Source organism: Leuresthes tenuis, unplaced genomic scaffold (genome assembly GCF_036924035.1).
Source record: "Leuresthes tenuis unplaced genomic scaffold, fLeuTen1.0.hap1 SCAF_12, whole genome shotgun sequence".
NCBI classification, from domain to species: Eukaryota; Metazoa; Chordata; class Actinopteri; order Atheriniformes; family Atherinopsidae; genus Leuresthes; species Leuresthes tenuis.
Window position 1 is genome coordinate 16161851 of NW_027325366.1, and position 15940 is coordinate 16177790.

The 15940-nt window shown below is 43.1% G+C and overlaps 1 protein-coding gene across 12 annotated transcripts in view; it reads right to left on the bottom strand.

Moving 5' to 3' along the window:
* The window catches only part of mycbp2 (MYC binding protein 2), a 57890-nt gene that overhangs the window by 7331 nt on the left and 34619 nt on the right, over window positions 1-15940 (bottom strand). For 5 of the 12 annotated variants that reach the window (XM_072396642.1, XM_072396639.1, XM_072396636.1 and 2 more), the window contains 19 exons: window positions 15815-15870; window positions 15611-15726; window positions 15330-15427; window positions 14125-14241; window positions 13406-13546; window positions 10878-11102; window positions 9808-9940; window positions 8624-8749; window positions 6493-6672; window positions 2725-4362; window positions 2463-2632; window positions 2106-2353; window positions 1845-2012; window positions 1536-1693; window positions 1247-1446; window positions 897-1046; window positions 652-812; window positions 413-569; window positions 40-264 (listed from right to left, as the gene is read on the bottom strand). In XM_072396642.1, the coding sequence (XP_072252743.1) occupies window positions 40-264; window positions 413-569; window positions 652-812; window positions 897-1046; window positions 1247-1446; window positions 1536-1693; window positions 1845-2012; window positions 2106-2353; window positions 2463-2632; window positions 2725-4362; window positions 6493-6672; window positions 8624-8749; window positions 9808-9940; window positions 10878-11102; window positions 13406-13546; window positions 14125-14241; window positions 15330-15427; window positions 15611-15726; window positions 15815-15870 (4467 nt within the window). The remainder of the gene's footprint in view (window positions 1-39; window positions 265-412; window positions 570-651; window positions 813-896; window positions 1047-1246; window positions 1447-1535; window positions 1694-1844; window positions 2013-2105; window positions 2354-2462; window positions 2633-2724; window positions 4363-6492; window positions 6673-8623; window positions 8750-9807; window positions 9941-10877; window positions 11103-13405; window positions 13547-14124; window positions 14242-15329; window positions 15428-15610; window positions 15727-15814; window positions 15871-15940) is intronic. The other 7 variants (XM_072396641.1, XM_072396638.1, XM_072396643.1 and 4 more) reach the window with 7 other exon arrangements.

A 15940-nucleotide genomic window follows, 5' to 3' on the forward strand; every position in this document is an offset into this window, starting at 1 on the left:
AGCATATCAGTCCATTTAGATGCCAGAGTGGCTTCTCACCCCGATGTCTCTGGAGTTGTCCACATGAACGGACACCTTAGTAGCATTTATGCCTTTCACACAGCTGATAGTGATGCTCTTGGTTTTGTTCTTGTCCTCATCTCCAGATTCCCAGAATGTCTCAGTGGAGCCATCTGTTAGGCTGCCGATCATGGCAGGGCGACTTGACGTCTTGATGTCTACTACACTAGTCAGGTCCTTCAAACATGTGACCAGGCAGAGATCCTACAAAACGCATATACATCTGAATCAGAATCGTGCACAGCCAACGAGTAAAATTCAGACCCCTGGCAGTAGTAACCAGCTGAGCTCAGGCGTGGATCATACTGGTAAATAAAGCTAAATCACTGTTAAATAGTGGTTGATTTCTTGCCTGGCTCATTGCTTCGTAGCCGGACTGCACACTGATGTTGAAGCTCTCCTCACTGTCTCCATCATCAGACTTGGACAAGATATTGTTAATGTGATGGAAAACATTGCTCTGGTGGAGGAACTGGTGGTCAGACTGCTTGAACTTGAGACTCCAGCACCTAAAAGAATGAGTCACAAGCTCAGAAAATAGCAAAATTGCAAAGAAGGTTCTGAAAATTAGAAACCTTCAACTAACTGTACCTCAGTGCCATCTGCTGTAGTGAACTGCCGCTAGGAAGTGACATCATAAGGTCAGAGATGGTCTGAAGGAGGCGGTGGAAAGTGTGGGGAAGAGGATGAGCTGCCTCCCCGGCAATCACAATATCTGACAGAGGGTGTTCACAAACGCCAAGGTCTCTTTCCTGTTTGGCGTAGAGATATGCATGATTAGAGAATGAGATGGAGCAAAACACAATCTACATACCGCAGAACTAAATCATTCTTACCTGTTCAACAATCTCTTTGTTCCCCTTGTTCTCTTCATCTTCCTCATCCTCGGGCTCACAGGGTGATGGGGTGAGAGATGCTACAAAATGCCAAAGAATGTCGTGCAGAGAGGTGGTCTGGATCACATTGCACAGCAGCCAGTTGAATGCCTGACAGGGACATAAAAAGGCAATATAGAACACTAGAATTAAATCAAAGCATATTGGAACATTACATAATATTATATGTCAAACACTAAAATATAAAGCCAATTCATTGCCAGTAACCTGAGGACAAAGCTGTATAACTGGCAATAACTGAAGAGAGAATGAGCGTTAATATTCAGATAAATTGCAACGGACAGCTGTACCTCCATGGCAAAAACCCTGCAGGCAGACTTCCGCAGTGCATGCTTCATAGCCACCTCCAGGCCCTCCAGGTCGTGGTGCTGGATAACGAAAGCCAGGACAGGCCACTGGAAGTTCCTCTCGCCCTTACTGAGGGAGCCATGAGCTGAGATCAGACGGGAGAGCTCCGGAGACGGGTGGCGTAACAGTGAGGAGCCCACTTCTATATTGAGAACAGAGCAGTTTAATTTCAAAATGATGCCACAACTCACTCTCTCAATCAGTATCACTAATTACTCATCGAGTGATTACCTGCGTCACCGCTATGAACCCTGCGTCTGGGAACGGCTTTGACTCGGGCTGGAGAGGGCGAGTGTTGCTTATCATACTCAGATGCCACAACTGAGTAAGACCTCTGGAACACTGTGCGCTTTGCAGTGTCGCTGTCTGTGATTGGACTGGTCTCAAGACTAAAACACACCAAATGAAGACAAACTCGAATAAAGACTGCTCAAGCTCCGGGTCAAAACATAAGATATCCCTAACAAAAAAAAAAACAACTCAAATACGCAGTCATGGTCGGTGTCTGTCGTGATAAATTACTGATTAATGACGAGTTACCTGGGGGGCATCGATTTCATGTTGCTCTCTGGTTCCTCAAACACATTGGGGCAGGCGTCAGGAGTGACAGAAATGTACGGCGCAGGAACAGACGTAGAACGCAAGTACCTCATCTCATCTTGGAAAAGGTTGTCATCTTGGTACGCCCCAAAGTTCTCAGTGTGTTGCCTGAGTGACGAAAAGAGAATTCGAGACTCAAAACTCACTGTAGCCGTTTCCCCAGCTATGAAAAAAAAGGACGGTCATATTAATTCTAAGTACCTTGCTAGTGTCTGCAGGTAGAGGCAACCCATTTTGTTGGGTAATTCTTCGGAGACGCCTTCCTTTAGGCTGGGAAGCAGATGGGAATGAAGCGGCCGGGGAGGGTGGTGGCACAGCATGCTGGGCTCAGCTGCGCTGCTGAGGGACAGCAGGAACAGCGCATTTGCCCGAATCACCTGGTGGGCCTCCATAGTAGGGAGGGCCCTAGGGGTCTTCACCTGAAGGGGTTTCTTCCTCGACTGCTTAACCTGAAAAAAACACGTAGATCGTTTAAGGTTAAAGAAGTCTAAAAGGACGGTACGATGTTCGAAGCTGAGAGTGTTTGAGTAAAGAAGAGGCTCCTCCGTAGTTTTCTACCTTTTCCCTGGCCGCAGTCTGTTTCTCTCTGAGGTATTTCTCCCGACAGCGATCACACACCAGGTACCAGGTGCTGCCTCCAATGCCTCCATCTCCGCAATTTCCAGCCCATCCGCCGCAGAAGTGACCGATACTGTTGTAGCCCTGGCCCCCAGCGTAGCGACCACAACCTGCTCAGGACAATACGAAGGAGGGGAGGTTAGAAGACTTTAACAGCGCCGTGGCAAGCACTCAACCCGTGTTAATTTTCCTGGATTCTCACCTGGGTGAGCCTGTCTCATGTGGTATGTGACAGGGTAAGGATGAGATTCCCCACACAGCTCACAGATGGTGTCTTTCTCTGGTCCTCCCATGGCGAGCTGCGCCATTTCTCCAAACAGATTCCCCCTCGGACGTACCTCTGCCTTCTCCCGTTTCTTCTTCTCCTTCTTTGTCTTTTTGTTGTCTTTTTCATGCTCCTTCTTTTTTAAGATAGCGCTGGACCCCGGGCTGGGGAAGATCATGTTCTGGGTTGCTGCTTTGATAGTGGCCATTGAAATGTCCTCCCAGAATGCGACTAAATGCTGTAGTGTTAATGGCAAGATTGACTTTACCCTCATAGTGGGATGAGAAGTTATCTCATAGGAAACCGCTTCTCCTTTTCCATCCTCACACTTCTCCGGTAGTGGAGGTTCCTTCAGCATAGATAATACTTTGTTTTTGTTGATGCTGCCCATTTTGGAGATGTCTGGGCCATGTGGAGCAATATTAAACATGTTAAGTGCAGATGAAATCTCCAAGGAGTGGCGGTTCTTTAACTTGCTCTCCTTCTCCTCAGCCCCCTGTCCTCCCAAGGAGCTACGAATTGGGGCATGCTCTTTGGTTAAGTCTGGGTTGAACTTGAGGAATGAGGAGCAGGCCATGGCATCGTGGACAATACCCTCATGCCACAAGAATGCAGCAAAGACTGCACGAGCGCATTCAGCCACAGAGGGCGACATCGCCTGCTTGGCAGGCTCTGTGGTCCTTGATGTACTTTCACCTTTAAACAGAGGCCCAGATTTGTCCTTTTTGGGACGTGTGTGTCGACTGGAGGTTTTGCGGCTGACTTTGGGAGAGGAGCGGCCCTCTTGTTCCTCTTTGACAGGGGCTTTGCCAATGCTAAAGTGCACCTTACAAGAGCCTTCGTCAGAGTTACGAACCTCCGCGTTCTCATCATTGGCGTCCTCATTGGAGAGGAGAGCGGTGGAGGTACAGACTTCCACTACTTCGCTATGCAGGTTTTCTTGGGTCACATGGGGAGAAGGAACACGGTTTTCTGTATTACTGATCCCTCCTTGATTTGGATCTTTAGGAGAAAGTTTAGGTTTAGGGGAAGTAGATCTGCCTCTAAGTGGTTCTGTAAGTGGAATCTTCTTTTTTCTGAGTGTGTCTGGGTCCAGGGTGTATGAGTCTGATTTGGATCTCTCTCTAGGAGGATCGAGCCGGGCTTTGGAGGATGGGCTAACTTTAGGTGGGAGGTTCTTGTCATGGTTGGTTGAAGAAGAGTGCTGGGAAGAAGTGCTCGAGGGACTAGATCTCCCTGAAGAGGACACAACTTTTGGTTTTGGAGAGGAAGAGCGAGAGCCAGGATTCGGGGACTCGGCACGAATTCCTGAGGTTCTACCGTCTGCTTTTAAAGCCTGCAGAGTGTTGTGGTTGGGTGAGTGAGAGCGGCTGTGAGAGTCAGACCTCAGTTTGGCTGTGTCTGACCGCAAGATGAGGGCCTCACTGGCTGAGAGACCACCCTCACTTGTTTTGATCCTGCCCTGTTCAGCGGAGCGGCTTCCCCGACTTTCCTGCTTTGGTGAGCGATTCTCCTGACGCTGTTTGGAGGCTGGTGACATAGGCTGCACACTGGACATAAAGTTCCCTCGTTCACCTAAACATCAATGAGTTAAACATAGTTACAAAAGAGGGCATGCTACTGCAACTCTAAAACTCAACATTTGACAGATGAACAATAATGTAATAGAATACAGGGAAATGAAAAGAAGGCCAAAAGGACGATAAAAAGATGCCAGAACTTGTAAAGCAAAGAGCATTCTTAAAAAGACACTAGAAATTTTTACTTGAATAGTTAGATGTTTTTTGCAAGCATACTGTCTTGTTATCAGACAAACAATGATATGGATGACGATCGCTAATGGACCATGAAGGCGCTGATGAAAAATGGATTCCAGCCCAGTCCTAGGACCGCAGTTGCAAACTGGATTTAGCCTTGGCATTAAGCAAAAACCAAGCAAGTAATGGAGCAACCTGCAAACATCTTAAAGATGTGTCTCCTCACTTCTACAATTAATTCAAAATGTTGTTGCAAAAGGCGCCAAGCTTCAGTTTTCCTCTTTCATTACATAAATGTGCTCAGACGAATCCTGCTCAGGGCCCCAGTTGGGAGGTTTGCACATAAGCTACAACACAAAGCGCTTCATTCACAGCACAGAAGACAGAGTTCCTACCCACCCTCTGCTCAGTCTGAGGGAGGCATGCGTTCTGTGATTTACCCACCCTTTTGCCTTAGAGCGAGAGATGAGAGAGTAGTACCATGCCCAGCCACGGACACACTGCTTTTGTGCGCACGCTCACGAGAAGCAAGGCTGCGTGATGAACCATCTACAGCGGAAAACAGTGAAGCAGGTAAACGAGCAAGACATGGAATGCAAGGAGGCAACCACAGATAGATGGAAAGAAAGAGAGCACAAAAAACGGCAATGGGGGTCAAGTCAAGAAAAGAAGGTGAACTAGGAAAAGGGCAACATCTTAGAGTGATGGGGAAATCAACAGATAGAGAATGACACACAATGAAAGAAACACTTATGGACATTACAGAGGCCTGAAAGTGTCATGGAGAAAAAAAAATGGGTAGTTTGAGGAATTAGTGTCCCCCTCCTTCTTGTTGAGGACGGCTACAGCTTTTGGTTGGAACACAACACAAGTAGTACATAAGCCTGAAACTGTCTTCTGAACATTTTCAGCATCGTAAAATGTTTTTGAGGCAAAGTGGGTAACTCTCAAGTAAATCAGGATAAAGGAATTCAGCTGTGTTTAACAGTCAGAAACCTCAAGTCCAAAAACACTTGAATTTGGCAACAAAAAAATAAATAAATTATTTCTTTTTTTTTCCCCATCACACCTCCAGTGTTCTGTAAGACACACACAACATGATATCCAAAGAGAAGGAAGAAGATTTAAAGTAGCAACGCAGAAAATACACCAGCAAGTGAGACAGTGAGAAAGGAGATTATGTAGGCTTGAAAAGTTACAAACAGATACAGTGATATTTTGGACCCCCTCAGAAGACATTGCTGTTTTTAAAATGTGGTGCGCTATTACTTCAATTCACCAGGAAAGGTGCAAACATAAAGACGCAGGTTAATGAGCGGCGTGAATATTTGCTGTTACACATTCGCAAACTAAAACTAGCATAAAAGTCTATTAGGACAAGAGCTTTGGGCTGGTTAAGGCGGTGGAGGAAACCAGGCGTTGTTCAGGGATGAAAGATGAGGATGCTGAATTAAAGAAGCAGTGAAGATGAAGAGGAGGGCAAAAGACACACTGAGCAAGAGAGCAAGCACAACAAACAGAGCGTTAAGCAACTCTGCCCATCGTTAGAGCACAAGGCAAAAATATCCATTTTATCAAGGTACACAGTTTTAAAAACCTCGTTTTTGAAAACCCTGTGAAAATACTCTTCAGATCATTTTTCTTTAAATCGCACAATCAGCCGTTTTTCTTTTCCCCTCTTAAAAACAAGATTGAAACATTAAATATTAGACTCGGTAGGTTATATAGGATATTTTTGCACCGTTGAACATAACTGTGGCGTTACGTGTCACTTATCACTCCTGTCCTCCCCATAAAATACTTCAAATTAAATTAAAAACAAAAATGTCTATATATATATATGTATATATATGCATATATATACATATATATATGGAAAATAAAAAGGCGGGAGGAAAAGATCAACGCCTGTGCAAGCAAGCGCTGTCAGAAAGCAGGACAGACTTACTCAGAAGCTGTGGTTGTGGCTGAGACACTTGAGAGGGGGATTGTCCAAACACAAATGGGCTGTGGACAAGGGAGGAGGAGGGAGGAGGTTGGGCAGCTTGCTCAAATACAGAGGAGGAGGGAGCTGCTGAGAGGAAGGGCCCAGACTGAATGGAATTCAGTATGGCACTCAACCGGTCACCTGCAAACATGGAGACAGAGGAAGGGGGAGAAACTAGAGCTTATACTATAGTTTGAGGCTTCTTATGGGGATGAAGGTGATCTGCTTCCATTTCTACCAATCTTTCAAGTCATCTTCCACAGCGCAACAGAAGTGTGCTGTAGGAAGGAGCTATAATGGGCATCGAGGGTTCTAGAAGTCCTCTCACAGACTAAATGTTGGGGAAACTGGCACGAGGGGTTTGGCTGGGCGGGAAACTCTCCTCGAACGAAAGCTTCCGGTTTGGTTCTTTCCCAAAACAAGTCAAAAGATACAAGCCTGCATGCACTCTTATCAAAGGAGACAAGGAAACGACGACTCTTCGGCGAATTTTGTCGCATGCACGGCTAAAGTGTACCGAGCAGAAACACATTTCCACTTCATAAAAACTGCTTTTGGACTTCTAGATGAGCCCAGAAACTTTGGTGAGGCGTTTTATTTACCACAGGCCAGATTTCTACCTCTACGCACTAACAACTCTTCCCATTTTGCCACTCTATTTGTGTATGATAAAGAGCACAGATCGTGTGTACAAATGAGTTCACAGTAATAAGAACTCATCAGAGCTTCTAAAAACAGAATCTGGGACAAAACTGATTTTGTCTGATTACTCAAAGCACCTCAGGAAGAGATTTAAAAAAACTTAAACAGTTACAAATGTAAAAACATGTCTATCCCAACGTGTCACCAACAGTCTTAAGTTCTCCTAAATGTAGCCTCTGTCAATAATCACTCCATACAACCATTCATATAGAGACTGTGCCTTTAAATCATGTTCACAGAAACACAGTCGTACACAAAGGCTTCATACAAACAAACTGCATCAGGCATCCAGACATATGAAATCCCCTTTATTCCGATGCTTCACTGTGACAGCAAGACTTGTATGAAAACTTTGCATGATTTATCTAATCGTGTTCCTCTCTTAGGCGCAGCTAAGTGTCCCAAAAGCTCTAACTTTAGGCAACGAGAGGGATAGAAAAGCCACTTAAAAAGGATTCCGAAACAATGGCGCACATAGACGTTTGGCAACTATTCTATAACTATGCTATAACAAAACTGATGAGCTCAGTCTGATGAGGTTCGCAGGACTGAAACAAACTTTGAAGAAAACTGATTACAAAAGCTATCGAATGTTGTCTAAGAAAAAATAATAATAATTTAAAGCTACATAGTATACAGAGGACATGAGGATGGTGCTCAGAGCCAGTATCTGCACCCAACTACAGAGCTCAGAGAAGTCGAGAAGACACTGACTGGCCCATGCATGCAGACATATGCCTGACACTGCAGAGATGTTAGGCATGAAACAGCAACAGCAGACACACTCAAAAGCATGCATAAACAAAAATGATGATAGATCAGATGATAGATCAGAGACAGATGGTGCCTGCAGCTTCAAAAAAACAAAAAACAACACATATTGGACCAATATATGTTCAATTGAGATGCTGGTATATTTTGTGGAGGTTAATTCTTGAGGATTCAATTTTGAAATAACGAAGAAATTACACTTTCCAGAACACAAGTTTTATACATTATATGTATAAATCATGTATAAATCATACATCTTATATATCTGCACAAAAAGGGTCCTTACCATTGAGACTTTACAGTTAAAATATGTCATGTATATGAGAAGATAAAATGGCAAAAGTCACGTAATATTTGAATAATGTATGGTATGTTTAAAAGGGGGGAGATTTAAGGAACTGGCAGGGTAAACTGTACATTGAAAATGATGAAACATCCCTTAAAGTCTTGGTCTGAAAGCGTGAGTGCTTGAGTATTCTAAATATAAACGAGTGCCATAAAAGAAAATCAAATTAAAAAAACTACACCACAAGACAGTGAATTGCAGTTTATGCAAGTTGACGAACCGTTTGATTCTATTGCATTTCTCTTAATAAACCGTACATCAAGTTGACCTCACCTTTGTTGTTGGAGATGCCATAGTCAAAGCCCTGTGCTCCATTTGAGGTTGTGGCTCTGTTGAAAGCTTGCACAGAAAAAGGGCTAGGAGGGGGGGTCTGATTCGCATGCTCAAGCAATGCTTGCTCTGCAACAGCAAATTAGATCATTTCGTCTTACAATTCATTCAGTTACCATTCATTCAGTTACTCAAAAATATCTCAAAGCTACAGCAGTGCAAAAGTTTTGGGCCACCACTTATTTCTTTATAATTTGTCATCTTTCAAAGCGGTTCAAAGTGGTCTTCAGCAGTAGCTGAAGAAAAAAATAAGGTTTTCTTTGGACATTGGATGCTTGGAGTGTGTCGTTTTATTGGTTAAGCCACTTAACGCTGACTTCTGAATCATTCAAGCGTAACAAAGGCATCTAACTCAAAGGACTAACCAGTGTCTACACACAACTTGGCAAAGAACCAGTTTTAAATGGTATTTTCAAGCACTTTGCTATTATTGACAAAGTCACATACTTTGTTCTCGTTTCTTTCGTCATAGGGACAAAAAAATGCCAAAGATAGCATAGCTGGACAGACATAAAATTGTAATTTTGCACCAACAAGGCTAAAAGAGCTGCTAGCTGAAATTTTGTCATATCTCAGCAAGGTATACAGCGTGTTGAGTGGTGGACAAAAAAAAAAAAAACACTTCTTCCCTTGATCCATCTACTGTTCACTGAAGCCTCATCAGAAATGGTCTCCATGGAAGGATGGCCATCAAGAAGCTGTTCTTAAGGAAGGGAAAGGACTGGAGTATAACAAATAACACAAGAAGTGGACTTAAGATCAGTGGCTACAGGTCTTATAGAGGGATGAATCTTCCCTAGAGCCCAACCTCCATACTACTGAAGCAGAGTGGGATCAAAAGGCAGCCAACATCCAAAGAAGAGCTTTAAAATGTCTTTCAAGAAGCCTGGAGAACTATTCCTGAAGACCACTTAAAGAAAGACCAAAGGGTTTGTCTAAGAGGGTTCAGGCTGTGTTAAAGAATAAATGTGCTCGTATAAAATACTGACTTCCAAGCTTGTTAGAACTGCTCAAACTCTGTGTTTGGCTTATTTTCCTGGCAATAAATAATTAAATGAGGGATAGCTCAAGACTTTTGCACAGTGCAGTAAGCTATCATTCAACAGACAGGTCAAGCGATGGCTTACCGTCATCATGACGAAGGTACTGGTTTCCGCCACGGTCTCTGGCCAACGACCACGCCTCTCCTTCGTCACTTTCACAGAACTCCACCACACTGTTCTTATCAAGCTGTACCCATGTTCCCTCTGAGTTGACCACCTGATACACAAACAATGCTCTTTATCCATACTCACACACACACACAGTCAAAAGCATTCACAGCCATTTTCCATATGCACCCGCTTAACTTTCAGCTTTATTACCACATATGCAATACTGAGACGAATCCCGTCGATAAAAGGTCAAGGACATGCAGGCATTCCTCTCATTTCACTGACACATATCAAATTAACAGCTGCAGATCACGTTAAACAGATTTTATATATCAGCAGTTGCTGCCAGACAAAACTGTAGCAACAATTCAAATTAAAAGAACTTGCCCTAAGAAAGGGGAGGTTTATTGAAGGGTAAATGCATGAAGTTGAGTTTTCTCAACCCCCTGCAGCATTATCATTGTGGAAAAACAGACACAGATGGAAATATTAGTATGTGCAGGCAGCAAATCTTAAGATTCACACAGGGCACGAGTTCAGGAGACTACTGAACAGCATGACACACCACAGCAGCCAATGACAGATGGCTCCATAACAGCCCAAAGATAAATGAAAGGTTTAAATTACACCAACAGAGCCGTTAAAAAGCACAAGAAAGGTGAAGTCGAGGCACAGAGAGGCTCCAGCATTTTGTGATCAAACTCTCATTGAGAAGTCTCAAGACAGCTGAACACGACACCCTGAAACTGCAATGGATTTATACACAAACTGCAATTAGTGAGTCACGCAAAACTCGTCGCAGCCAGTCGCAGAGGTTGACCTCAAAAAGTGGAAAAGTAGAGAACACACACCCACGCCCAGAAGCAGCTCATTTGTACTTAGAAAGTGAGATTAGATTTCAAGGCCAAAAATGACTAAAAAGGAAAAAAAATAAAGAAATCAATAAATTACTTATAGAATGTTGTGTGATCTCAGCAGACTGAATCATTAAGCTCCAGCCACAAAAAAAAAAACATATTGCATCATTTGGGGTGAGTGCGTACCTCGCCTATGGCCTTGACCTTGTTGCCAAGTACTAACATTCCAATGGGGATACCCCTAAGGTTTGGGCAGCTTCTGATGTTGTGACCAGAGGGGCCGGTCTTCACTACCTTATAAAGTCCCGGGCCGCCGCCCTGCCCTGCCCTGTTCTGCACCCGAATGGGAGCCTCATGGGAAGGGCAGCTGCTCACCTCCTTTACGTTCTCCTCCGTCTGGCCCCTGACCTCCTGGAAGAGTTAAGAGCATGAATTAGAGTCAGAGTACAGCGCTAAAAGAGGCTACAAACGTACAAGACCAGGGTAAGGCTTGCACAACTATGCCCAGAAATATATCCGGAAAACCCAACGTTAGCTGTGTAAAAGGTAGTCGCCGCAAAAAGCACGTGGATTTGCCAGCATTCTCCCTTTAAAGGTTAGATTTAATGCCTTTTTTTTTTGTATCTGTAAAACTAAAAGTAAATAAGCCATGTGCTTTTTAAGCTCTGATAACAATAGTTTGTAATTTTGGGGAAAACGCATATTTGCTTCCTTGCCTAACGAAAAACGTTTCCGCTACATATCGGGTTGCTTCAGCACAACCACGTATCTTGGTTTGGCACAAAGTTCGTAAAGCAGTGAGCCATTCTAAAGCTGGCGTTTTTTTTAGTTTTTTTTTTTTTTTTACATTAATTAACAAAAAAACACCACGTTACTAAGCACACATTTTGTGTGCAAGATCCAACCATTCCGAGTAGACACAACATAAGAAATTTCATTCAACTTAGAAGCAGGTTCAGTTACACAAAAGAAAAATAGAGAATGAGCCTACTCAAAAGAAGCAAAATGTTCAGCTATGTTCATAAAGTCTAGAAGGAGGCATGCTATGGCACACATGGATACAGGACTAGAATGTATATTACAAGCCTTTCAAACAAGACCTCATGCAACAGACTGGACATAAGAATCTGAAACCTCATGCAACATACAAGCCTGAAGAGCAATTACTTAAAAATCCCAAATGTGACAACAGCAGTAGTCTAGAGGAGCCGTAGCAATTGATATATTGTATTATCACTGTACAGACAACCATGCAACTATAGTTTGACCTCCTTCTGTAATTAACACTGTGGGGAAATGTCACAAAGGAGTTTTAAAGGGGGACAAGTAGAGTAACAGATAGACAATTGGCTATGGGGCAGTGAAACTATTCATCCCTCCTTCATACAACTCACCTGTGGTGGGAATATAGTTAAGGGGGTCCATGACAATAAGCCGATATCCCTGACTCCTTGGCTAGCGTTAAAGACATTCTGAGCAACAAATTGTAAGACAGTCAAGAAACAGTAGACGACTCAAGAGAAGAGAGAAAGAAGGGGAAGGTGAACATATTTTTTTGGAAGAAAAAAAAAAATATATATATATATTTATAAAGGCTTGGCCTTTCTGCATTTTCCGGGACAGGAGAGAGTGAAGAAGAGGGGACACATATTCTGACTGGTGTCCAACAGGCCGGTCAGTTGTGGAGCGTTGATAAAAGGGCCCGAAAGGGACTGCGAATACAGGCAAAACCTGTTCACAGGGGAGGGGGAGGGGTCTTTATTTTCTAAATCCACAACAAAATTACTTTTAAAAAAAAAAAAAAGAGGAAAAAAAGAAGAAAGAGGACAATGTAGATAAAGAAGAAACTTCCAAAAAAATTCCCCACTTGGATGATGTAGTGTGTCATGCTGTTCAGACAGACCCTTACATGGAAGCCTTTCAGCACCTAAAGCATCCCAGTGTAGACGTGGAATTCTAGTGCAGCAGAGGTACAATGTTCCACAGACACTTTTTGTAGACCAGTGATTGCTTCATGACAGAAAACCACCTTCTTGGATATACTTTTCTCTTTTATTGCAACACCACGAAGACATGCAGTCCTAGTCAAATTTCCCATGGTTTCTGTTGCACCTTTTGGCAGTTTTGTTGTAGCATGGAGCAAAATGTGCCAGACACCCTTATTATCACATGCTGCAGTGTGCAACCATTTCCTAACTGTGAGCTGTGGTGGCTGTAGTAATGAGAAAATACCCAACAGTACACACTAACCAGCTGCGCCACAGGATGTAATTGCTCCTTTATATTTCTTTTCCTCGTCAGTCAATCCACTTTAACGCACTAAGTGTCCTCTATACTACTTAGCCACGTGAGCGGTTAGTGTCCATTAAAACAAAAAGAAAATGAGGCTTTTAACAGTTAACTTTCTGCCTTTAGACATGGGTTAACGCATGCACACTTTCCAGCAGCTGTTCGTCTGCACAGTGTGTTAGTGTAAGTTCCATACTCAGTGTTGCCCAGATTTGACATCACATGCAAGAAAACACCCCAACAAGTTACACTTCATCTGATGATTTACCATGCTTCAAGGACATTTGTGGGTGCCAAACACAAGTGAGTCCTTGAAAACCCCTTATAATTAAACAACACAGATGAGCTCTTCCCCAAACGAACAGTGCAGGAGCCTGTCATTATCAAACTTCATCAGACTACACAGCAGGCCTTCTTCTACTTACGTCGGCTGGGACCAGAAGGTTCCTGCCCAGGTGCTGATTAAAAGAGAGGCACCAGGCTTCTGTGTAACCATTCATGCTGGGAACATACTTCTTTACTGTTTCATCATTGAGCCTGAGCCACACACCATCATCATTGTGGATCTAAGGGAAAACAAGCAACAGAGCAGAGCACAGCCATGCCGTCCTGTTACCACGGAAACAGAAGGGGAGCATTCTCATACACACACTCGGCATCTCTGAGGCTGCAGAAAAGCTATCCCAAGACGAAACGCTGAGGTTGCAGGAGGATGGAGGTGAGAGATACCGTGTCGAGATTGTCCCTTCAGCTACCGCTAAAGTGCACACCGAGTATGATCTGCCTTAAAGAGCAACTGTTGCGTTCGCTCCAAGCTTAATTTCGGATTTAAATGCATCACGTCCTTTGAACTCATAAGGAAAGCATCAAAGCCTTTCGTGTAGCCTCAGAGTGCCTTGCAAGAGTATGATGCAACATAAAGTTAGAGCAACAAATTTATAAGGCAATAAATCATTATAGAGAGGTAATTACATTAAACACAGAAAATGACTTGAAGCTGTTAATCTAGTCAAAACATCTAGGACTGCAATATTTATGATTCTGTACTTATTGATTTATAGAAGAAGAAACAGAAATAGATTAAAAGTGGACACGTGTGCTCCAGCTAGTGTATTTATAGTCTGCCTGGTCTTCCGTCAATTACCTCGTCAATGAAAGTGATAGTGCCATTGACATGCACTATGCCTATCTGTTCACTCTGCAGGGAGGGGTGACTACGCACACGCAGGCCTGCGCTGTCCTTGGACACAAATTTGCGGACCTGAGAGAGGCAGAGGGAAGATGGAGACCGTGAGAGGCAGGAGCAAAGAATAGAATGAATAAAATGACAAAAAAGTGCAGCAGAAGAAGAGAAAAGAGGAAGCAGGGCATGTTGAAAGTGGGAGATTGCATGCGTTAACCAAAACAGAGTCTGCTTCCAAGTTTATGCACCGTCACAGCAAGAGATGAAAAAAATGTTTTTTTAAGAGCTTCATTTTAAGTAGCACAAGTTGGATCAAGTTTTAATCTTGCATTTCCTGTTTACTTATAGACTGAAGCATCACAGACCATGAACACGAGTTCCAAAGGAGTATAAACAAAAGTGAATAAAAGCACACATTGTTGCTTGTTTCCCCATAACGATTGCAAAATTAAAATGAAATAACTTTCACAAAATGATGATGACCGCACTTTGATGCACTTTCTTCCTCCGAAGCCATTTCCAATCACAAGTCCTTTTTAAAGTATGCCGATAATCGATCGCTTTTAGAGTAGATTACATGGCTGAAATGCAGAACCCTTCTCCAGCAGTCGGGGTGTTTACATCCACACTATTAACCAAGTATCATGTGCAATCAGACACAGGGTGTTTATACAGGACGTCGTTCACGACCTCATCTGTTTATTATCTGTTCATTTGCACATTAAACACAGGAAAGCAACATCGCACTGGATTCCTTTTTTCTCATCATCCGATGAATGTAAATGAGGATTTACGCAGTTGTTTACTTTGTAATAATTCCATCTCCAACTGAACAGACACAGTTTATAATTAGTTTTTATGTCCATGGCTTCCTGTGGTTCACTGTTTGTTTGGTTTGTCAGAACAGCAAACAAGAGCAAAGAGGAGAAAACCGCTCAAATCTGCACAGATGTGCAAAAAGCATGAATATAAATGCAAAAAAAAAAAAAAGAAAAGCCTTTGAAGTCATGGAGACGTTGTTTAAAGTGCTACAAAATACAACTAATTCTGGTCTGAGCTGTACACTTGTTAATTTAAGTGTGTTCGTGTTTATAGCTCCAAATTCTGGGTAGTCAGCTAGAGGAGAAAAAAAAAAAAAAGAAAAAAGAAAGAAAGAAATCCCTCACCTTGCTAGGCTGAGGTTCAGCCTTTGGTTTGACCATCTGAGTTCCAGGTGGTATCATGCCTTTGGGCGGGTCTTTGACTTCCACCTCCAAACCAGCATCTTAAAGAGGAAAGATCCATAAGTCTAACTGTAAAGTATCAAAGTATCAAGTTTTAAAATGTCTCTGAAACAGCAGTGCGTTATGTCACCAGGTGGGGGCAGAGGGCTCGTGACTGTGGTCGCTGCATAACGCATGCAAAAAGAAAAATGTGGCTTTTCAAATGGCTGGTTCAGTTGGCATACCTATTTCAATCCCATCAATGGTGACGTGGATTGTGTAAAGGCCGACTGCTCCTGGAGTCCAGTTGGCACTGTATGTTCCATCGGTGTTGGCACGGATGAGCATATTCTCACTGGGTCTGAGGGTATGAGGAATGAAGAAGGAATAAGTAGATTGGATCTCAATGACAAAATAGGTAGGTTAGCTTGCTGTGATGTCTCACTTACCTCTTTGGGGTGGGGGAAGCAAAGCGCAGCTCTTCAAAGGAGTAGTTTTCATATGCCTAAAATAGACAAAGATTTTGAGAATTTACGGTAGACTACGTAAATCCAGTGCCTCCATTTTTATTTTCC